At 41.6% G+C, this 25,570-nt stretch overlaps 1 protein-coding gene across 2 annotated transcripts in view; it reads left to right on the top strand.

Moving 5' to 3' along the window:
- LOC126334591 (allatostatin-A receptor-like) overlaps positions 1-25,570 on the top strand; it is a 1,378,228-nt gene that overhangs the window by 651,093 nt on the left and 701,565 nt on the right. For both annotated transcript variants that reach the window (XM_049996982.1, XM_049996983.1), the window contains exon 2: positions 15,788-16,066. In XM_049996982.1, coding sequence (XP_049852939.1) covers positions 15,788-16,066 — 279 coding nt within the window. The remainder of the gene's footprint in view (positions 1-15,787; positions 16,067-25,570) is intronic.

The following is a 25,570-nucleotide window of genomic DNA, read 5'->3' as shown; positions in this document are numbered from 1 at the left end:
TTAAATAGGGAAATGGATAGGTTAAAGTTAGATATAGTGGGAATTAGTGAAGTTCGGTGGCAGGAGGAACAAGACTTCTGGTCAGGTGACTACAGTGTTATAAACACAAATTCAAATAGGGGTAATGCAGGAGTAAGTTTAATAAAGAATAGGAAAATAGGAATGCGGGTAAGCTACTACAAACAGCATAGTGAACGCATTATTGTGGCCAAGATAGACACGAAGCCCACGCTCACTATAGTAGTAAAAGTATATATGCCAACTAGGTCTGCAGATGACGAAGAAATTGAAGAAATGTATGATGAAATAAGAGAAATTATTCAGATAGTGACGGGTGACAAAAATTTAATAGTCATGGGTGACTGGAATTCGGTAGTAGGAAAAGAGAGAGAAGGAAACGTAGTAGGTGAATATGGATTGGGGCTAATAAATGAAAGAGGAAGCCGCCTGGTAGAATTTTGCAGAGAGCACAACTTAATCATAGCTAACACTTGGTTCAAGAATCATAAAAGAAGGCTGTATACATGGAGGAAGCCTGGAGATACTGACAGGTTTCAGACAGATTATCTAATGGTAATACAGAGATTTAGGAACCAGGTTTTAAATTGTAAGACATTTCCAGGAGCAGATGTGGACTCTGACCACATCCTATTGGTTATGATCAGTAGATTAAAACTGAAGAAACTGCAAAAAGGTGGGAATTTAAGAAGATGGGACCTGGGTAAACTGAAAGAACCAGAGGTTGTACAGAGTTTCAGAAAGAGCATAAGGGAACAATTGACAGGAATGGGGGAAAGAAATACAGTAGAAGAGGAATGGGTAGCTTTGAAAGATGAAGTAGTGAAGGCAGCAGAGGATCAAGTAGGTAAAAAGACGAGGGCTAGTAGAAATCCTTGGGTAACAGAAGAAATATTGAATTTAATTGGTGAAAGGAGAAAATACAAAAATGCAGTAAATGAAGCAGGCAAAAAGGAATACAAACGTCTCAAAAATGAGATCGACAGGAAGTGCAAAATGGCTAAGCAGGGATGGCTAGAGGACATACGTAAGGATGTAGAGGCTTATCTCACTTGGAGTAAGATAGATACTGCCTACAGGAAAATTAAACAGACCTTTGGAGATAAGAGGACCACTTGCATGAATATTAAGAGCTCAGATGGAAACCCAGTTCTAAGCAAAGAAGGGAAAGCAGAAACTTGGAAGGAGTATATAGAGGGTCTATACAAGGGCGATGTATTTGAGGACAATATTATGGAAATGGAAGAAGAAGTAGATGAAGATGAAATCGGAGATACGATACTGCGTGAAGAGTTTGACCGAGCACTGAAAGACGTAAGTCGAAACAAGGCCCCAGGAGTAGACAACATTCCACTGGATCTACTGACGGCCTTCGGAGAGCCAGTCCTGAAAAAACTCTACCATCTGGTGAGCAAGATGTACGAAACAGGAGAAATACCCTTAGACTTCAAGAAGAATATAATAATTCCAATCCCAAAGAAAACAGGTGTTGACAGATGTGAAAATTACCAAACTATCAGTTTAATTAGTCACAGCTGCAAAATACTAGCGCTAATTCTTTACAGAAGTATGGAAAAACTAGTAGAAGCTATCCTCAAGGAAGATCAGTTTGGATTCCGTAGAAATGTTGGAACACGTGAGGCAATACTGACCCTACGACTCATCTTAGAAGCTAGATTAAGGAAGGGCAAACCTACGTTTCTAGAATTTGTAGACTTAGAGAAAGCTTTTGACAATGTTGACTGGAACACTCTCTTTCAAATTTTGAAGGTGGTAGGGATAAAATACAGGGAGCGAAAGGCTATTTACAATTTGTACAGATACGAGATGGCAGTTATAAGAATCGAGGGGCATGAAAGGGAAGCAGTGGTTGGAAAGAGAGTGAGACAGGGCTGTAGCCTATGCCCGATGTTGTTCAATCTGTATATTGAGCAAACAGTGAAGGAAACAAAAGAAAAATTCGGAGTAGGTATTAAAATCCATGCAGAAGAAATAAAAATTTTGAGGTTCGCCGATGACATTGTAATTCTGTCAGAGACAGCAAAGGACTTGGAAGAGCAGTTGAACGGAATGGATAGTGTCTTGAAAGCAGGATATAAGATGAACATCAACAAAAGCAAAACGAGGAATGGAATGTAGTCGAATTAAGTCGGGTGATGCTGAGGGAATTAGATTAGGAAATGAGACACTTAAAGTAGTAAAGGGGTTTTGCTATTTGGGGAGTAAAATAACTGATGATGGTCGAAGTAGAAAGGATATAAAATGTAGACTTGTAATGGCAAGGAAAGCGTTTCTGAAGAAGAGAAATTTGTTAACATCGAGTATAGATTTAAGTGTCAGAAAGTCGTTTCTGAAAGTATTTGTATGGAGTATAGCCATGTATGAAAGTGAAACATGGACGATAAATAGTTTGGACAGTAAGAGAATAAAAGCTTTTGGAATGTGGTGCTACAGAAGAATGCTGAAGATTAAATGGGTAGATCACATAACTAATGAGAAGGTGTTGAATAGAAATGGGGAGAAGAGAAGTTTATGGCTCATCTTGACTAGAAGAAGGGATCGGTTGGTAGGACATGTTCTGAGGCATCAAGGGATCAGCAATTTAGTATTGGAGGGCAGCGTGGAGGGTAAAAATCGCAGAGGGAGACCAAGAAATGAATACATTAAGCAGATTCAGAAGGATGTAGTTGTGGTAGGTATTGGGAGATGAAGAGGCTTGTACAGGATAGAGTAGCATTTAGAGCTGCATCAAACCAGTCTCAGGACTGAAGACCACAACAACAAGAACAACAACATGTGACTGATTTGAGATTTTCTGTCAGAGAGGTCACAGTTAGTAGTAATTGATGTCAAGTCATCCGGTAAAACAGAAGTGATTTCTGGCGTTCCCCAAGGTAGCGTTATAGGCCCTTTGCTGTTCCTTGGCCCTTTGCTGTTCCTTATCTATTTAAACGATTTTGGAGACAATCTGAGCAGCCGTCCTCGGTTGTCTGCAGATGACGCTGTCGATTATCGACTAAGAAAGTCACCAGAAGATCAAAACTATCTGTAAAACGATTTAGAGAAGATATGTGAATGGTGCGAAAAGTGACAGTTGACCCTAAACAACGAAAAGTGAGAGGTCATCCATATGAGTGCTAAAAGGAACTCGTTAAACTTCGCTTACACGATAACTCAGTCGAATCTAAGACCCGTAAATTCAACTAAATACCTAGGTATTACAATTACGAACAACTTCAATTGGAAAAAAACACATAGAAAATGTTGTGGGGAAGGTTAACCAAAGACTGCGTTTTATTGGCAGGACACTTAGAAAATGTAGCAGTCCTACCAAGGAGACTGGCTACATCACGCTTGTCTGTCCACTTTTAGAATACTGCTGCGAAGCGTGGGATCCTTACCAGGTAGGACTGGCGGAGTACATCGAAAAAGTTAAAAAAATGGCAGTTTATTTGTATTATCGCAAATATGGGAGAGAGTGTTACGCAAATGATACAGGATTTGGGCTGGACATCATTAAAAGAAAGGCGTTTTTCGTTGCGACGGAATCCTCTCACGAAATTCCAATCACCATCTTTCTGCTCCGAATGCGAAAATATTTTGTTGACACCGACCTACATAGGAAGGAACGATCACCACGATAAAATAAGGGAAATCGGAGCTCGTACAGAAAGGTATAGGTGTTCATTCTTTCCACGCGCTATACGAGATTGGAATAATGGAGAATCGTGAAGGTGGTTCGATGAACCCTCTGCTAAGCACTTAAATGTGATTTGCCGAGTGTAGATGTAGATGTATGTCGGCTCTCACCATCCAGTCTTTTTGCTGTTTTTGAAATAATGTTTGTCTTTATTGAAAGACGTCAACTTTTGATTCTGAGTTTGGAATGTTCTCTGACTCTTACATGTTGAACTTTCTCCTTACGTCGCTATTTTCACTGAATTAGTAATATGTTTCACTTCATTCAACAATTTTTATATGTTCTGTGATGCAAACAAAGGTGAAGCAGCAAGAAGACACGTTAGAATGTGAGCGTACACACCACCAGCGGATATGCAGTTCTGTATGACAACGAGAACGATCAGTAGAGTGCTGTAGTGTTGTTCGTGTTTATTGTCTTTACCAGGCCTGATCACTTATCTTAGAAGAAAGATTAAGAAAAGGCAAACCTACGTTTCTAGCATTTGTAGACTTAGAGAAAGCTTTTGACAATGTTGACTGGAATACTCTTTTTCAAATTCTAAAGGTGGCAGGGGTAAAATACAGGGAGCGAAAGGCTATTTATAATTTGTACAGAAACCAGATGGCAGTAATAAGAGTCGAGGGGCATGAAAGGGAAGCAGTGGTTGGGAAAGGAGTGAGACAGGGTTGTAGCCTCTCCCCGATGTTATTCAATCTGTATATTGAGCAAGCAGTAAGGAAACAAAAGAAAAATTTGGAGTAGGTATTAAAATTCATGGAGACGAAGTAAAAACTTTGAGGTTCGCCGATGACATTGTAATTCTGTCAGAGACGGCAAAGGACTTGGAAGAGCAGTTGAACGGAATGGACAGTGTCTTGAAAGGAGGATATAAGATGAACATTAACAAAAGCAAAACGAGGATAATGGAATGTAGTCAAATTAAATCGGGTGATGCTGAGAGAATTAGATTAGGAAATGAGACACTTAAAGTAGTAAAGGAGTTTTGCTATTTAGGAAGTAAAATAACTGATGATGGTCGAAGTAGAGAGGATATAAAATGTAGACTGGCAATGGCAAGGAAAGCGTTTCTGAAGAAGAGAAATTTCTTAACATCGAATATAGATTTATGTATCAGGAAGTCGTTTCTGAAAGTATTTGTTTGGAGTATAGCCATGTATGGAAGTGAAACATGGACGATAACTAGTTTGGACAAGAAGAGAATAGAAGCTTTCGAAATGTGGTGCTACAGAAGAATACTGAAGATAAGGTGGATAGATCACGTAACTAATGAGGAGGTATTGAATAGGATTGGGGAGAAGAGAAGTTTGTGGCACAACTTGACTAGAAGAAGGGATCGGTTGGTAGGACATGTTTTGAGGCATCAAGGGATCACAAATTTAGCATTGGAGGGCAGCGTGGAGGGTAAAAATCGTAGAGGGAGACCGAGAGATGAGTACACTAAGCAGATTCAGAAGGATGTAGGTTGCAGTAGGTACTGGGAGATGAAGCAGCTTGCACAGGATAGAGTAGCATGGAGAGCTGCATCAAACCAGTCTCAGTACTGAAGACAACAACAACAGGCCTGATCGGGTTACGGGGGGAGTGAAAAGCGACAGGATCTGAAGGACACTGAGATGCTGCATACTTGTGCTCCATTTGACAGGGTGATCGAATCTTGCTATATGCAAATCGTTGGGACATTCGAATGAGACGGTGGTACGACGTTGGTATACATGGGCGCGTGAAGGGAGGAATACTCGTCGTAAGGTTTCGTTCGACCATGTGCAACCACAACAAGAGTATTGCGCACCAGACACATGGTAACTCCTCCACATCCTCGCCTTCAGTACGGGATCAAGTAATGGATTTTCTGCAACATTCTCTGTTATTCCACACCATTTATCGGCTGTTACTAATGGCGGGAATAGGGAATTCACATCCCATAGCCATACTATAGCTTAACATCACAACACAAACGGCTACGTTGCCATTTGTGCCGTGAAAAGGAATAGCGTCATATTCAGTTCAGCGACGAATTGGTGGTAACATACCCACTCTTTCAATGTTTTGCAGAGGCACAGCGGTGTTATTCCTGGCTTTATGATATATGGAATCATCGGTCATGATTTCAGGCCACGGCTGGTAGACAATGAGCGAACTCTGATGGCACAACGGTATACACGGACATTCTGAATCCTCATGTGTTGCCTCTTAAGCTACTGTGTTGCGATACCATTTTCGAACAGGATAATGCTTATTCACACATGGTATTTGTGTCTATCAACTATCTGTTGGGGTTGACTCATCGCCAGGAAGATCCGCAAATCTCTTCCAGACAGAACATGTGGTGAGCCGATCTTGGACTTGACCTCCATCTCAGTGCAGATATACAAGACATCAAAGAGTGTCTACGATAGTTATGAGCCACGTTCCTTCAGGAGAGGGTACATCACCTTCAGCACACCTTTCCTATTCGAATCAGTTCCTTCGTATTGCTGGCCAGAGGGCGTGCAACTTCGTAATGATAAGTGGGCTCGTACTGCGAAATTCATGTAAATTTGACTCGATTTTATAATGACTGACATTATATTACATAATCGTGAGGTTTCATTTACTTTCTTCCTTCACTTCTTGGATCTTCAATTTCTTTTTAACAGTCTGTGTATCTCAAAATTGCATGCAATGCCGGCCGAAGTGGCCGAGAGGTCCTAGGCACTTCAGTCTGGAACCGCGCGACCGCTACGGTCGCGGGTTCGAATCCTGTCTCGGGCATGGATGTGTGTGATGTCGTTAGGTTTAAGTAGTTCTAAGTTCTAGGGGACTGATGACCTCAGATGTTAAGTCCCATGGTGCTCAGAGCCATTTGAACCATTTGCATGTCAATATGAAAAAATCTAAAAGCTTGAAATCTTTTGTTGTTGCCCGAGAAAGATAGTATTTAGTATTTTATCGATAGGTAACACTATCAGTCTAGTACGGTATTTTTACCGGTAAGGTGATGGAGAAGCGTTGTTATTGGCTGGTAAGGGCGGGAATGGTGGGCGTATCTGCAGCTGTAGCAGCTGAAGAGTTTGAACAGAAATGTGGAGAAACAAAAAGCACCACACATTAACATGCCTTATAAGGGATAGGAAACGTGTTGGCTCGCAAATCAACTTCCTTTAGTCTGAGATTTTGTATTGTTTTCAAGGTATTTTGTACCATTGTTCTTCAAAAGATTAGCAAATTCAATTAACGACGATAGAGATGGATAGCGATCATGTACGCTTTTCTCAATGCAGACCAGAAAGGGTCAATAATATGGAGATATGGTGACCGTGCTGTCCAGGGGAGTTGCGACAATTCGTCCTCGTCCTGGAAGATGAGACCTGTGTAAACGGGCGCCCCTATTGTTTTCGAACTGAGGATTAGGGCCCAATCATTGTACCAGGTAATGGGTCTGATCAGCCACAATCGTCACATAATCCTAGTCAATGATGTGACCTTGCAGAGTAAACGCTTGGCATATGGAATACCACGATATGGCTGCCCAAATTACCGCCGAACCCCTCGTCATGTTCTGCTCTTGGCAGGAAGCAGTCTCCTGAGACGGCGCACGTCAGACGCAAACTTGACCAGAAGTTGTAAATATTGTTAAACAGGACTCCCACACCCACGTAACTTTCTATCATTGCTCCATATTGAGGGTCTTACAGCTTCGGCACCAGGTTATCCTGTTCCGGGAATATGCATCACTGTTCAGTGATTACGGAATTCCACTTCGCCCCGCAGTTCCCTGCTTAAGGATCTCCCTTCGTGTTGCTTTGGTGTTGACAGGCTTTACGAGTACTACATTTAGTTCTGCAGTGACTTTTGCAGCTGTTGGCCCCTTATTTTTCGTCATAATTCTCTTTGATGGTGGTATGTCACCCACGTTGTAACTTAGCGGATGTCGTTTTTGCACTTTACCTATATGCGGTATATATGACCGAGCGAGGTGGCGCAGTGGTTAGCACACTGGACTCGCATTCGGGAGGACGACGGTTCAATCCCGTCTGCGGCCATCCTGATTTAGGTTTTCCGTGATTTCCCTAAATCGCTTCAGGCACATGCCGGGATGGTTCCTTTGAAAGGGCAACGCCGATTTCCTTCCCAATCCTTCCCTAACCGGAGCTTTCGCTCCGTCTCTAATGACCTCGTTGTCGACGGGACGTTAAACACTAACCACCACCACCACCACCACCTATATGCTGTATAAATCTTCTTTGATGCGTCTCTTGAAACACCAAACACTTTAGCTGCCTTGGCTACGGAAGCACCTTCCATACCAGCACCAACGCACTGTCCACATTCGAATTACACTGCTGTGACGTAATACACTCACAACTACACAAAACACTGTTGTGACCACGGTTGATAAAATGCAAATACTACAGTGCAACCTGCAGGCGTGGCACGCATCTGCATTAATGTTCAAGCAAGCGTCTCTCGTGGTGTTTCTGAATTGTTGTTGACCCCTGTATAGACAATTTTGTGAAATTTATGTATTTATCAAAGTGCTTCTACTCATCAACTCATAAGACTAAAACTTTTGACTAATAGAGAAGAATGTTTACTAAGTATGTTGGAGTTCGAGAACAGTACGTATTCTGTGCGAAGTACTTTTTTTCTTATACCGTCCATTATTGTCACTTCAGATAACAAGGAGGCTGTAAATAACTATTTTTCTGCTACATCGTCATACAAATGACAATTTCAAATGGAGAATTACGGGTGAAGCTCCTAATTCGGATTACTACTGAATGTCTTTTATTTGCCCCCCAGCGTAAGGTAATGGCTCTCTGAATTCCAACAGGTAAGTATTTTACAACAGACATTCTGATAATTAGGAATCAGTCATTACGTAATCGGTTTGAATAAAAAGAGCTCAGTTACATACAGTGTATCCCAGAAGGAGCGTAAATATTCAGGGATGCCAAGGAACTGTCATTCGAAGCGAAAAGTCTAGTAAAGATGGGCTCAAAAATACGTACCTGAAGAGCTATCTGTCATTCATATGTTCTACCACTGCACACAGCACAGCACACATTTTATTGAAAGCAAAGTAGCTCTTTCAAAAGCAAGTTACATTTCCACAAAAGAAACACGGTATATATTTGATACCGTTAAAGAAATAAGAGAGAGTAAATTAAGCGACGGTAAATAATATACATGCGATCTGGACTCTCTACTGCCTTGAAATATAACATAAGAACATAAGAATCTGAAATAATTGTTCCTTTTTATGTTCTACGGAGAGAGAGAGAGAGAGAGAGAGAGAGAGAGAGAGAGAGAGAGAGAGAGAGAGAGAGTGTGTGTGTGGGAGAGTGGGGAGAGAGCAGCTAAGATCTTCGTTTTTCTAAGTATGCTTTCTCGAAAAAATGAAATTAATGTAAATTATTTAGCGAATAGAGGAATGTTTAACATGGACTCGCACCTCACGTAAACCTCATTGTCGGTTTATTACAGCACAACTCATTTAAAATGAATTCTGACACAATTAACGTCAAAAGTGAGAGTTAATTAGAAGAAAGTATTCAATTAATGGGTAAAATCAAATGTTTTAACTTCCTAGGACTGTAGCCGGAATAAATGATTTCTTGAAAGCGTCATTTTCAAGATCATGTGATGAAATTGAAAGCATCTGCCTTCGTAGAGTCTGACACTGAAACTACACATCGTTTTTTTTTTTTATTTCACATATTTTCGCTCCATTATGGTAGACTGCATCACATTTCGGATCAACATTGCACATTCCCAAAGGATATTCTTAAGCAAGGAAATGGCGATGAGAACTGTCTGTGGCTTGACTCCATGAACTTCACTCAGATGATTGTCCCTGTCTAATATGATATGCGTCAAGGATATGGGATCATTCGGAGGTACGTCATTGATCACTAACTGAACATTAGGAGGAACAATGCCTTGCAGTTGGATAGTAAACAATTATTTACAGAAAGATGTGCCGTCGTCCACGTGTTTCATTTTCAATAGGCTTGTCGTAGAAGGGAAGAAGTTCAGTCATAAACCTTATATTTTCATCTAGAATGACTTCGTAGTGAAGCACTCTTTTTTACACTCTGCAGATGTTTCTCCTAGAAGTAGAGTCCAAGATTATGAGTCACGAAAGTTTCACAGATTTTCTGCAGTTTCACTACTGCAGCACCGCTAATCGGTTTGCATGTATGAACACACTGGTACACGCTTATGTAGTCTGGGTATGAAATGAAGAATCACATTCAAGCACATGCAAATGAAGTCATATTTCGTATTTTATTGGGGAACTATAAATTGCAGCAGCAATCAAAAACACGCTCATGTTCAGAATGAGATAGGACGTTCACATTCACAGGGCAAATAGCTGAATGTGTTCTACAGAAATGATTAGCGTCTCAGTCACCTTTGTTCAGCATGTGACACAGGGTCCGCCTTGGGCCCTGATGACTTGCTCCATGCGCGATGGCATTGACGTGATACGACGCGAATGGCATCCTGTGGTATAGTTATCCGTGCTGCATTCACCTGGTTCCAGATTTCATCTGTGGTTTTTGGCATAGGGTCACATCGCTGCACTTGTCGTCTGACGATACCCCATACATTTTCTGTTGGAGACAAGTCTGGTGATCTGACGGACCAGGGGAAAAGGCTGACATCCTGTGGCACCAAGAAGGCACGGATTTGTACAGCAGCATGTGATCTTGTATTGCCTTACAGCAAAATGGCCTCTGGTGTGTCGTGCAGGAAAAAAGGGTATGGCTACGGGTCGCAGGATGTTCTTGACGCAGTTCACACTGGTCACAGTGCACTAGACCAACACCGACTAAAAGGAAGGCCTTGGCGCTTGTTGGTGACGTCACGTCAGCTAGGCACGGCGAACGCCAGGTCTGTTGCAAGCAGAAACGCCTGGGCCTGCTTATCACTATAAATCTCTTATTTTTGGACAAAATGTTTGGTATTGTTTCGGATTCTGCAGTTTTATTTAGATGAAAGATTTTCTTACTATCATAAAGCTACAAATGAAGATCATAGTTCTGTATTACTGAATCCTCGCAAAACAAACGTAGATCAATATGAGAAGATGCTTTGCCCCATTGCAAGCATCGTAAATTTTACATTCAAGTATCTATATTTACTTGATCCATTTTGCTATGGAAACTTACCCCAACCCCCTTACAATGAACTCATTTCTTTTATTTATTTATTTACTATCGTTTGACATCGTCACTGGAAATGTGAACTAATTTACATGTGTAAATGTCCCACTGTTGCCAGTCATTAGATTATAGTCGTTTTCAACGAACGGAATTCTAAACAAGAAACAAAATAGCTTCATACATCGAAAACACTGTTGAGCTTAAACTTTTTTAAACATGCGCATTAGGAAAGATAAATATTCCCCTCCTGCAACTGAATGGAGAAACTTTATAACATAAAAAATTTTTATTTGGTAAAACAAGTATCTGTCTTCTGCCTCTTCTTCTGTCCCCCACCCCATCCCCCAACATGTACAATCGCAAGATATTTCATTAACATTCAGCGCTCCTCACCCCTTAGTCAACCAAGATACCTAAAGCACAGCACCAATATGTTCACAGTTTTTTTGTAAAAGCAACCCAGTACAAACATAACTTCCTCAGATTTACAAATAAGGTTAAGAAGCACGAATTCTATTGCTGCTGGACCATGAAGTTGTTTATTTATGTCAATCCGTAAAACAGGTGGCAATTGAAGTTCAGGAGTACACTATTTGTTAAGAAGTGTGTAAGAATTGATGTCATGAACTGATATATATATATATATATATATATATATATATATATATATATATATATATTATGACTATTAAGGTAAATACATTGTTTGTTCTCTATTAAAATCTTTAATTTGCTAACTACGCCTATCAGTAGTTAGTGACTTCCGTAGTTTGAATCTTTTATTTAGCTGGCAGTAGTGGCGCTCGTTGTATTGCAGTAGTTCGAGTAACGAAGATTTTTGGTGAGGTAAGTGATTTGTGAAAGGTATAGGTTAATGTTAGTAAGGGCCATTCTTTTGTAGGGATTATTGAAGGTCAGATTGCGTTGCGCTAAAAATATTGTATGTCAGTTTAAGCACAGTCGTGTTTAATATTTCTAAGGGGACGTTTCAAGTGTAATGAATTGCACAATTAATTGATTGCAGGAATCTCTCAGAACAATGTGTGTTGGTCAACTACCGCCATTAGTTCACATTTTCCTGTGTCAGAGAAGGAGACACCACCATTATGAGTATGTCTGCAACAGACCTGGCGTCCGCCGTGCCTAGCTGACGTGACGTCACGAACAAGCGCCGCGACCTTACTTTGAGTCAGTGTTGGCTAGACACGCACCAACTGTGATAAGAGGCTGTACCCAATAGCACTCCACACCATACTGCTTGATTTGGCGCTGAATGTCTTAAGTGAATACAATCATCATGATGCCGCTCCCCCTGTCTGCAGCGACCCATAATTCGGCCACCATTTTCCAACAAACCGAACCTGGATTCAAACGGAAACATTACCTGGTGCCGTTCTTGTTCCCAGTGACGTCGTTGCATGCACCATTGCCGCCTAGCATGTTTCTGCACATTTGTCAAAGGCAGGTGGAGAGGTTAACGACACGCACTAAACCCATGCCATAATAAACAGCGACTGACTCTCATCCCTGAAAGCATACGATGTGTTACACTATTCCGCTGTTGCGCCAGAACCAAGGGGGACGCAGGACTGTCCTGCAGTGCCATTCGGATGAGGGGGTAAGGGAGCTCTGGGTGGTGCGACCTGACCCATTTCGTCGTATGTTATGGCCTTCCATAAGCCATTCGGAGCACACCCGCTTCACTGCCGAAACACTTCGTCCCACACGAAAAGCAATTTACCAGATGGATGCATAACATTCCCTTATGCTAATAGTGCACACTGATTTGACGGTACGGTTCGCGCATAGTTTGCGAGGCATTCTGAACGTCTGCTGGAGTCACACTGATCCATTACCTTCGGTTTACAGCGACAACGAGAGACGCAGCCACATTTTAGTGGTAGATGGTGTTGCGCCGTGGGCGGACGTGGCTCAGATGCTAACTGTTTCTGTAGAACGTGCTAACGTACATGTTCTGTGGGTATGAATGTCCTATGTCCAACGATGCAAGGTGTTCTGTTTTTTTTCTGAATATGAGTGTATAATTGGGAATAGCAGCATTGAATTTCCAAAGCATCTGTTTATTCAAAGCGCATTATAAGAGCTTGTACTGACAGCTTCGTGTAAGAAGTCAAAACCGGGAGCGGTGTAAGACGTGTTCATTGTCTCCACTTACATTTATTTTGTAGCTGGAAATGGGAAAATGGAAGTAAAGTACTTCTTGTTTACCACGGGCAAAAAATTAGCGAAATACGATTACTTGATAATGCAGAGTGGTATCCGAAACTGAACAGCAATTACGTTTTATGTTAAAAGAAATGAAACATGTGTTACCTGTAGTTTAAGACATTCACGCAATAAGAAGAAAGCGTCACAGGCGGACATGCTGGAGAATTAAATGTTACAGACGCGAAAGCGAAATGTGAAGACGTGTACATGGTGCTCAGAAACAGTTTGCAAAGCTTGTAAGGGTGTTTCAGGATAGTTTTTGCTCAGAAATAATTATAAAAAAATTCGAAACATCTGCCCTTTCTGGTTTAATTAGCACTAGAGTTAGCCAGTAATGCAGTTGCGCAGCCAGCTTCAAGAGGCCCGCCAGATACAATTAGTGGCAGTTGACCTCATAGCGTAGATGATAGCGCAAGAGACGGCTCAGCCTTTGGCCCGTGGTTAGATCCTTAATCCCAATCCATGTACAATTTTTGATCCGCTTTCTTGTTCGGTTTTAGAAAAGCGAACGAAGGACGCGTTCGACGACACCGTGTCTGGCGGGCCATATGAATTCGCAGGCGCCACGGCCTTACTGGCTAACTCCAATGCTAATTTACTCGGAAATGGCGTGAAGTATCCAATTCTTTTCTTAACAGTTATTTCCCAGTACAACCTGCTCTGAAACACCGTTACAAGCTTCTCAAACTGTTTTTGACTACCTTGTACACATTTTTAAATTGGGAAAGCAGAGTACACGCAAGGCATAAAAGGAATGACAAGGCCAAATGCTTATTTATAAGAAGCAAAGTAAGCCAATCTCTAAGACTAAAAATAATGTCAGGTTTTGAACTTTTGTCGGAAATGTGACACTCTGCCCATATTTTTGCGTGAGACTTGCAGAGTCTACTCAGGTTACGGCAAAAAGGGAATTCTTCCCTTAGCATACACATCGAATGCTTGAAACCTGCGATAATACTCGTGATACGAGCTACAATCGGCCCAATGCATCACAAAGCACTTTCCACCTTCCAGGCACGCGGTTACTTTTTAACATTAACACACCACGTCAGAATTACTGACGTCCCGTCTTAAAGAATTTTAGGTTATACGGTTACGGCTTTGCTACTGTGTTCCTTGTAGGCTATGTTATAGTGCACTTAGTTTTGTATTGTTATATGTTAACATCAACATGAGACCATATATTGTTTTAATTACGTTTTCCTCTTCGTATTGGAAAAATCGATTAGTGACTCGCAAATATTATGGTAGAAACAGCATTAAAAATAGCAAATTTCTAGTTTATATCGTGCCATTCTTCTGTTACAAATGCTAGCCGCTTTGAGCGCTAGTGTCACTTCAGCTATGAAGAGGCTGACTTTTGTTGCTCTATAGAGTTTCGCGACTGTTTGTCGTAGAGTCTGGTACAAGTTTTTACACTTTCGCGCTGAACAACCAAACACATTTTATTTTTGGCTTTAATATTGGTAATACTATCGCAAAATAAAATTAAGTTAATTACAATCGCTCAGTTTCGATCAAGGTTCCTTCGAGGTTTCCCTTGGGTATCAAGCGAATGCCGGAACTGGAAATCCCTCACAAATATACGAAGATTGGGATTCCTTCTGCCTCACTTCCAGGCTGCTGGTATATTTGGCTGATAAGAACGAAGCTGTACTACAATCCGTGCTGCTCTCACCATCAGGCAATAGTATATCTACGAAAGTAAATGTATTAAAAATGTTGCTAAACATGTCGATAAGGTAATTTCCAAGAATGTTTTCGGATCTAAGCCGCTGGCTCCAAACGATAGATATCGAACGTGCGATTATAAATCGATCACGCAACTATGGTGGCTCGCGTTATGATATATAATTTGTGAGATGCTACGAAAACCCAAACGATTTATGACGGTAGTGAGTGGGACGTCTGGTATCGTAGTCGCTTCTTCGGCCGATCGCCTCGCGTGGAAGAATATAATTCCATGCTTATACAATGTAGGAAAGTGTTTGAATTTTTGTCTGAAATGTCACACTCCACCCGCATTTTTGTGTGACACTTGCAGAGTCTACTCATGTTAGGCCAAAAAGGGAATTCTTCCCGTAGCATACACATCAAATGGACTTCTTCATGACGACAACGTCGACGTCGAGTGAGGTCGAGTTTACTTTGTAATTACAACTATTTCAGTAACGTTCTTCTTTTCCTGTTGCTGCAGTGACCGCTATAAACATGCTCATAATACGTGCCACTACAGTGGCGTGATCGATTTAGAATCGCACGTTCGATATCTATCGTTTGAAGCTTCGATAGGCAAACATTCTTGGAAATTACAACAAAATTATGTACCACACTCTCGTACACAGTCAGATACAAATGCAAGAATAGGTGTGTCACATGTTTTCCCAGAAATCGATTAAAACTAACTGCTATGCCTAAGCGTCCAACGAGGTATCATGGATGCTTTATTGATTGCGAATCATATTCAAGAATTGATTTCCTGCTCCTACATAGTGTTATTAGGAAACCTTTTTAACCCACTTTCAGCTGCCTGGAATTCGACAGGTGTTCAACAATAGGGACTCTCTTCGACACCAGGGAATAGTGCGTTACCTGGCAACTAACGAGGCGCGCCGCCCCCTTCCCCCCTCTGTGCCGATGACGTTGCTGCGAGTGCTGCTGATTGTGGACGGTTGCTCGGTTGCAGGTGGTGCAGTACCTGATCGTGGTGACGTGCTACGCGAGCGTGTACACGCTGGTGCTGATGTCGTTCGACCGCTACCTGGCCGTGGTGCACCCCGTGTCGTCCATGGGCCTACGGACCCAGCGGCACGCGCTGTCCGCCATCGCCGTCACCTGGGTCGTCATCCTGGCGGCGTGCGCGCCCGTCTACACCAGCCACGGCGTCGTCGGCTACGACTTCGAGAAGATACACCACACCGCCTGCGTCTTCCTAGAGGCCACGCACAACAAGCCCGCCTTCCAGGTACGTCCGCCTGCTCCGCGTACCGCACCAGAGATCTTAACGCAGCTCAACTCCGCGAATGCAACGAAACAACTGCAAAATGTAACAACGTTTTGAATCTCTAGTTCCAAAGCATGAATCTACTTTTCGACACTAAGGTGCGTATCCAGAAAATATTCCGCGGTTTCGTTAACGGTATCAACGAAATCACGCTTCTGATCTTTACAGTTGACCTGACAGTCAAGTGTTATTTAACACGGTGGAAACCTTTAGTCATAAAGTCGGAAATGGAAGGAGATACTTCCATCAAATAGTCTAGCTATCACTGCCTCACTTGTCTTACTTTTAAAGCATATTATCGGCTGCAAATTTAATTCGGGCCAACGTAATTTACTTAGTTCGGAGGGGGAGAGGGATAGAAGTTACGCAGTTGTACCCCAGTGCGTAGTGCCTATTCTATGTACGTTTTTCTATTTCAAATATAGTTTTGGTATTATTCAATGTTCTAATGAAACAGACAGTCGTACATGAATGGTTTATCATGTATAATTCAACTCGATTAAAATACATAAATCCGTTACTGTGTCTTTGACATGTAAGTTGTAAGAACCCTCACAGTTAAGGAGTTCGCTATACCACTTGTCACTCTTGTTACTATACCTTATCTATTATGCTTTGTGCCGGCCGCGGTGGACTCGCGGTTCTAAGGGTTCAGTCCGGAACCGCGCGACTGCTACGGTCGCAGGTTCGAATCCTGCCTCGGGCATGGATGTGTGTGATGCCATTACATTAGATAGGTTTAAGTAGTTCTCAATTCTAGGAGACTGATAACCACAGATGTTAAGTCTCATAGTGCTCAGAGCCATTTGAACCATTTTTATTATGCTTTGTGTCATTTGTATCATTCCCCACTAAATTTACGAAAATTTATTTGAAGGAATATTCACACTACTTAATGCAGAAGATAAGAGAATTATCAGAGGGTTAGAGACACATTTAGTCTTCGTGGATTTGCAGAAGTCGTAAACGCGGTACCACAAAACAATCGGTGGTCAATTGTGAAGAATAGTGAGGTGTCAACTGATTACAGCAAAGCAGTTAAACAATACAATGTGGACTCTCTGAGCGCTTTGAAAGTAGGAAATACAGTGCCACCGACGGTGTTTGAAATGCATGTGGATTAAGCACTTGAAGCCTGGAAGAGCAAATGTGTAGGCATGGGAGTCCACGTGGTGGACGAAAACTTATACATACTGAATTTCGCTGATGAGCGTAGCATCGTAGCAGGAGACCAGGACGATGTTGAGCACAGGCTTCGAAACAGATGGTATAGCGTTCAGTTGTTGTAACACAGCATAAAAATGGGTAGCACGAAAGCGTCAGAGTAAGAGGTTGCTTGCACTAGAGATGTAACTTTAGAGGTGAAGTTATGGCTTCTTCAAGCTGGACCGTGTACCAAATACCAACATAACAGACGATATTGAGTGTTAATAAATCAATAACTGTCGCCATAAAGATGAAACGTCTGAAATGTTATCGTCACCTGGAAAGAATGGACGATAACCGATGGCCAAAGGAAGTGTGGCAGTGGACCACAGTGGAAAGAATAAAGCGTGGGCGACCTAGGAGGAGCTGAAGTGAAGATATTTGGGAAGCGATGGATGCGAGAGGACTACAAGAAGACGACTGGCATGATTAGAGAAAGTGAAATACGTGAAGCAAGAAGCGAGAAGCGGAGCCTGCCGTACAACGCTCGCAATGTGAACACGATATTTAAATCATAGTATATGATAATGATTATTTCTTATTACTAACACGAAATTGTCAGCTTTAACTATTTGAGCCACTTTAATCAGAACACTGTTTCTGTAATGAGTGCCTTTTAATAATCTCTTAACCTTCATTATTAACTAATTATTTATTATATTTCTTATTAGGTTTCATCTTACTTACCCATCCTTTACATTAATTTCGTATTTCTTATCGATACTGTTCAACGGACCACCACCGCCACCCTCCTACCAAATTCCAAAATTTCCTGACACCGATCAACTCAAATGACTCACTGTCCTAAAGAAAATCATATTGTCAGTGCTGCCTGACTGGTTTCCAAAGAAAGTGGACAGGAACATGTGATGGCCTGTACCACGCACGTCCGTCGTCTTTTACTGTGGTCGACCAATGTACCTGTTTCAAGACGTATGCCTCTAATGCTTGCGGCGCGGGGTAGCCACGCGGTCTGAGGGGTCTTGTCACGGCTCGCACGGCTCATGATTACTGTGTCAGTGTCTGAAAATTAACAGGGGCTGCCGTTGATGTTAGTCCAAAAATCATAACGCCCACACCTCTGTCCAAGTTTCATCTCTTTTTTTCATATAGCAATAACGTTCATTATTAATTGTGACATCCAGCTTGAAATAATCCATATGGCTGTAAACTTCAGTATCCCAGATCTTTGTTAACAATTCATTCCCAATATCTCACTGAGATTTGATTCTCTCGCTGACTCGATATTACTTCGTTTAATCGCAGAGATGATTCAGTGCATCTGTTGTTCATTACAGATTCAGAGTTTGTCCACAGACCTTGTTATGGCCCAACTTCTGAACATACATGAGATGGATAGACGTCCATCGTAAAAGTTGCTGCCACTTTATGGTTGACACAATAGATTCGATACTGATATCAATTCTTGCTGCAACATCTCGCAGTATAATTTAAATTCACTACAATGAAGTTATGAAAACACTTCACATTCACTGCGATGAGGTGCACTTGTATTACCACTTTTTACAATATACTGACCTTTCGGGACAGTTTATACCGTGCATGTATTAGTTCCCTCAGTGGGATTTCCTCTGTAATTCTCGCTAAAGTTTCAGCTTCCTGACTTGAACTGTTCATAAATAATTTACTCCTGCAATACTTCTTTGTGGTAACAAATACACTCATTTGAGTCGTGTTTGTTTACTCTGCCGTGCGTGACACAGTTCGCATTAAACGGAAAAGCGAATACAATGAAGGATTAATTAACGTAAACATCAAGCGTAAAATCATTTCTACTCATACCATCGAAAGTAAGTATTCCGAGCTATACGTCATCAACGAATTTTGGATTACAGTAAGCGCACACAATTCATTTTTTCTACCAGTTCGTTATTAACGTGTACAGTTGGTACCAGACGTACAACGTCCATACTCTAAAACAACGCTGTACAGTTCTTCTCTAATACCTAACGAATACTGAAAATAATTCACGTAGCAGTATTTACAACTCAGTTATAAATTTCCTTTAATCAGTGTCAGTTTAGAGATACTATCGTCATCGACGGTAGTACACCATTGCTGATTTGATTTCTAGAGCCTGGCCTGGAAATATCGAAACCATTTCGATGAATTGAACTATTCCGTGTGTGATGTTGATTAGAACTGGCAGTTTTCCTATAGGTACAGTTGGTTGAAAGTTAACTTCGAAATTAATGCTTTAGAGAACAATAAACAAAGTAACAAAGCTGAAATACTGTAGCGAATAATACAAGCCCTTACTTGATGACTGTGTTTCTATGCCATTTACAAATTAGTGTTATTAAAACAAAAATGTAACGAGTAGCAATTGTTACCATGCAAGTAGTTGGTAAGGCGTTTCTAGGAATATGAACCATTATCATACCGTACTGGCTTATGAGGTATCGTTCATTACTGCTACATACTGTTAATGAAGGTGACTGATGAGTATATGTATACAGTGTGTCCATTATCAAAGTTCCAGTTTCAAAACGCTGTAGAATGAGAACCACTGTTCAGACGTTAAATTTGGACAGCATTTTATTGACGCAGGGTTAAAAGTAAATAGATATCGCTGTAAGCATCTTAAAGTGAATGGGGTCGGCTACAGATGACAGACGAATCGCAGTACGATGGGTATGATTTGAGCTGCACAGTACATCACCCGCACTGTTAGACAGGTAGGCACATCCACCGCGGCGAGGTCGAACCACATCGGGTGGGAAAAATCGGTTTTTAATTTTCGTGAGGCTGAAAACCATATAAGAAGCAAAACAATTTATTACTGTCCAGGAGCCAAAACCTCCATAAAGAACATAACGGCGTCGGTTTCTGTGGCGAGACTGGCGCAAGACTTGTCCAATTTGCTGCCCAGCGTTTCCCTACAAGTTGAAATAGAAACATAGAATATTCCGCAACAGATCGGAGTGCTTCGGGGCTCACGTCCAGAATGCGTTGCGCATTGCTTGTCTTCGATTCAGCTGCAATCGTCATTGGAACACTGCACACAATGTCGTTCACATAACTGCCCATCCAGAAGCCACTCGGCTTTAAGATAAGGTGATATGGACGTCTACGCTTTAGGGAAATGCGGCTTATAATTCTAGCACTTTCGAAATGCCTCTGCACGAGCCGCTTCGTTGGCTATGAAATATGCGAAGGAACATCATCTAGTATAAAAATGATCCTACCGCATTTGTACGCTGTTTGAACGGCTGCAATGATGTTAGTGCACAAAAGATTCTGGTAGCGTTTACCAATGACGGTAATAGAACCCACGTGACTCTTCTCGAAAAAATGCGGCCCTACAGTAAACGATGCCATCAACCAGCACCACACAGATACCTTTGTAGAATAAAGTAGTACCGGTTGATGTGCGTGCGGATTTTCCGTTGCCCATACTTTGCATTTCTGATATCGTCATATGCTTGGATATGGAAATAGGCTTCGTCTGTCCACGTAATGTTTCATGGCCAATCATTTTCCACACCCAAGCGAGCAAGATATTTCAGAACGAACATTTATCTTGCATGCAGGCCAGTAAAAAGCAACTCCTGAACATGAGTTACTTTGTATGGCTAGAAATGCAGGATGCTTCTTAGAATTCTACGCGTCGCGCTGGCAGGAATGTCCAACCTTCGAGCAATTCCCCATGCACTGTTAAAAAAAATGGCTCTCAGCACTATGGGACTTAGGTTTTGAGGTCGTCAGTCCCCTAGAACTTAGAACTACTTAAACCTAACTAAGCTAAGGACATCACACACATCCATGCCCGAGGCAGGATTCGAATCTGCGACCGTAGTGGGTGTGCGGTTCCAGACTGCAGCGCCTAGAACCGCTCGGCCACCCCTGCCGGACCCGTACACTGTATGATAGTACACCACCGCTCGGCCGTACCTGCAATGCTGTGGTCATATCTTCGACAGACGCCCGATTTTAACTGCTTGTCTTGCTCTGCCACATTGCATTAAAAAAAAGCATGACTTCCGAATTTAAAAAACATGAATTTCGAATTTTGTAATCCAGTTTCTCCAGACCCTTTACAGACATCGCGCCAGTGCCTTTTCTTCCATATTCTTGTGCGTCCGGAAAAACCGCAGGGCTACTGGCACACAGACACCGTTCTTATAAATGAGCTTTGTCTGCAGTGCGCTATCCTTAATGGAAACACTGATGTTCTGCGTCTCGGACACAAACTGAGGACAGCCGTGTGCCGTGCGTCTGTTGGTGTGCATATTCTTACGCTTACAGCGTAATCCATTTAATTTTCTTTTTTCTTTTTTTCCTATAATGTTTCCCCCTGCGTCAGTAATATGCTGTTCAAGTTCGACCATATTCTGAACAGCGTTTTGAAACTTAAACTCCAACGATAGGTAGCCTGTACTTAGGTTGAGCCATCGAAAGTAACGTGTTTGAATGCGATTAGGAGCAGCTGATAATCAGTTTAGATTAAGTGATCAGTCATTCCAGACCACCAGAGAAAGCTGTTAGTGCTAGCTTCTATTTTTCCTCCCACTCTCTCTAAAACAGAGTTATTTATGCCACTTGTATCTACAATTTACGTGGAGTGAAAAAAAAAAAGAAATTCTGAATCAGGAGCAGCATTCTGTGCTGGATGTCCTGCTCTTTGGGAGCAGTTGCCTTGACTTTAGACTACCTCGGTATGTTTCAATGACCCAATGAAAATTATCAGTTTTTTCGAAGTTACGGTAACGAATACGGCATGCATTGTTTCACGCGTTTGGCAGTTAGCTGCCTAGGGGTAAAATACTGTTCGTTAGTCTTGTGTCAGTTGCCACTGCTATGAACACTTCAGTTGCAGTTGTGTTTCCGAATGACAAAACGAAAATTACCTTTTCTTAATCAAATTTTCTTCAACTATACTGTCTTCATTATTTCTTGTGAACAGTTAGTACATTTTTCAGCGATTTGCTTTTGTTACAGCTCCGTTGCTCCACTCATGGAGTTTGGCAGGAGATGAGAGACTCCATGGTTGGCAGATCATATAATATCAGTTCAGTGCTATCTCTCGAGATTAGAAACATTCCACGCTGAAGCACTATCTATTGCCAACTATAAGAGGAACGAATGCGAGTCGACGATCGTATTTGCTGTGCTAGAAAATATAAGTGTTCAGCCTCATTCATTTTTAACGAACGCGTGTTTCGGGGTAATGCAATTTAGTTACTTTCTTGAACAAAAATAAGAATTTTAACTCTGCGTAAAGCCTTGCGCCCAGCTGCAGCATATGACTGAAGGAGTTTCCTAAGCTATTCTCGGAAATTATATCAAAATGCATCATATTACTAGAGTGTGGAAATCGTATAATCTCGTTAAATGCATCTCATCATGTAGGTTTTTACTAGTACAATGACTATAGTGAAATTCATTTTCATATTATACAACGACAGATTGCAATAACAAGTCCATTATAGGGTTCCACTGAATTAGACAAACCTGCTGTTTAGATGCGACGAGCCAGATTCGTACACAGAATACATCGTTCAGCACATAGGTACAACCACACGTCGTCATTACCTATTTTTCTTCCCAAATAAAAAACCCAGCTACTTCTTTTTGCGTATCAGTTCGTAATCCAAATCCTTCACTGCACTATACATATTTCGCTTTAAAACAAAGACAATGCTGCATAACAGTTACTGTGTAGAAAGACATTCACTGACCAAACTGAAAATGAAGCTACTAACAGAAAAAGTCATACTTACTGTGCAGTGCAAGAAAGAAATATAAATAGTTAAAAATAGCCACTACAGAAAGAGACAAACACATGACACAGTTTTTGATATCCCTTTTGTAGACTTTCGTTCAAAATTTCACTGTTTTAAAATTTGTGTACCAAGAATCACGTGTTAGCCTGCGAATGTTTTTTCGTCCGATTCACCACTGCGATGTTCAATTTTTAATGTAGAACTTCAGCTGGAATTCAATGTATCCTTCCCCTCGCCAATTCGAATACAAATAAATCTATTCATACGGGGAGCTGACGTTTCATCCCTTTAGCCTTTATATAAATAACGTCGCGCACAACAAAATTAATACTTTTAGAGTTAACAGTTTTATTAAATCTAAATATTTTCACAATCCCTTGCACATCTCGCATTTACTTTGACGAAGCTGTCATTTGTGACATAGTGACCAGGCATAAAATGTATCTGTATGCAAAAACAGCAAAAACGGAAGTGCACCTGTGTCACTCCACGTTCAACTTCTTCTCAGTGTGATGCAAGGAAGCAATTTTGCAAGTGATATTAAGACTCGTGTGACGTTCCTAATCAGTTAAAAGGAAAGATAATAAAAAATTGCATGTCCACACGGAGTAATTTAGTTCGACGTGCGGGAAGACGTCGTAACAGTGGACCAACGTCCTGCGTTCGTAGTTTAACTCTTCCCGAGCCGCAACCGTTGCCATGTGGACGTGACTTAATTTATCCCCACAATTGAAACTACATGCTAAGGAATTTGATGTGCCATACTTGGTAATTACCATTTTTGACTTAAGCCGGGAACGTTAACCACTAATAATCGTCGCTGTACGATAGTGCAGACTTAGGAGACAGCTTTGTTCTTGTAGAAATCGTCAGTGATGTTAATGGGGCTTCGAGAGGCCTTCCGCTTGTATTTTATCTTGTTTCCGACAGCCACAGTAATAAACGGCGCTCTGGACCTAAACACTGTAGTTTTCTGCTTCAGTTAATTACGCATTAATAGGAACTTTCGCTCATGTTTGTAATTCCAGCTGGAAAGCCCAGGGGTGTCTGCTAAGATGTATGGATGTTGAACGCTCGGAAAAGACGTTGTCTGCGAGCGGACTATGGCGTCGAGCAGAACCGTCCAGAAACGCAATCTGCATTTATTTAGCAAATGGAAGAGACGGAGAGCCGGCCGGTGTGGCCGTACGGTTCTAAGCGTCACAGTCTGGAACCGAGCGACCGCTACGGTCGCAGGTTCGAATTCTGCCTCGGGCATGGATGTGTGTGATGTCCTTAGGTTAGTTAGGTTAAATTAGTTCTAAGTTCTAGGCGACTGATAACGTCAGAAATTAAGTCGCATATTGCTCAGAGCCATTTGAACCATTTTTGAATAGACAGAGGGAGGCACGAGATTAACTTCGTTTCCTCCCTCAAGTCTCCGACAGATGGTCTTACTTGCTAGAGAGCCTGTTCTGTATTGCGCGTTTCAGTTCCAAATATTCTGTAGGAAGCGCGTTCAAGAAATATCGTGATAGTAGCCAAGCTTTTTGTTGTTGTTTCTGGGACTATTACCTCGCAGGGCTTCACAGCATAAAAAGCACCGACACTCCCTATTGCTGTTCCTAGCCTTCGAGAAAGCCTATGAGAGTGTGAGACATTTCAGTCTCCTCTTGAAACGTCTCTGGTAATCACTACAAAACAATTGCAACCACCTCATTGCAGGGTTGTCTACGTTTTCATGCCTCCAACGAAACGATTAACAGCATGCATTCCGTATTTTCCACCTAGCCGTTGATGTGTCCTAAGAATCCGTCCAGTTACCCATACATAATCTCTTACAAACCCAAAAACATCCTCATTACTTCTCTCGGACTACCGAAAAGATTGTGGTTTGAATAATCGTCTAGCACCGAATAAAGTCATATGCAATGAACTAACGTACTCAGTGACTAAATGCGTCTTAAGGGAAATAGCTTTGCAATCGGTCTCCCATATTTCCCATTTCACACATAACCTTTTCAAACAGTAGATTTTTAACCACTCTCTTCATAATCGAACATTTTGGCGTTAGGTCATTTCCGGTTTTCTCCACGATGCAACATAAGTGCTTATTCCCACTACTAACTACAGACTGATAATTTAAACAATTATATGTTTGCACATCGACGTTTCCCTCATGAACCGTGCCTTGTGATTTTTGAATCATAAGGGTGGCGTAAGCATGAACCGTGTTTCGGAAAATAGTCGTAAAATTAAATCGCAATTCAACCTTTGTAACGGTCTATATGCATAGTATTTGCCGAACACCTATTTCCCATGAAACGTACTAGATCTATAGTGGTTGATGGTTTATATCCGTAAAAAGGATAAGAATCGACATTACTACATCAGCTAATCTTGTTTGGTACTACATAAAAGAGTTTAACACTACGACCTCATTACTGGATTTCACTGCCACTTGGCCAAAGTGTAAAATATTGATTATCTTGTCAATAGTGGTTGGGTCTGTAACATAAGGTAGCAGGATATT

The sequence above is a fragment of the Schistocerca gregaria genome, chromosome 2 (assembly GCF_023897955.1).
Source record: "Schistocerca gregaria isolate iqSchGreg1 chromosome 2, iqSchGreg1.2, whole genome shotgun sequence".
NCBI lineage: Eukaryota > Metazoa > Arthropoda > Insecta > Orthoptera > Acrididae > Schistocerca > Schistocerca gregaria.
Note: the sequence above shows the minus strand (reverse complement) of the source record. Positions and strands in the feature narration are given on the sequence as shown.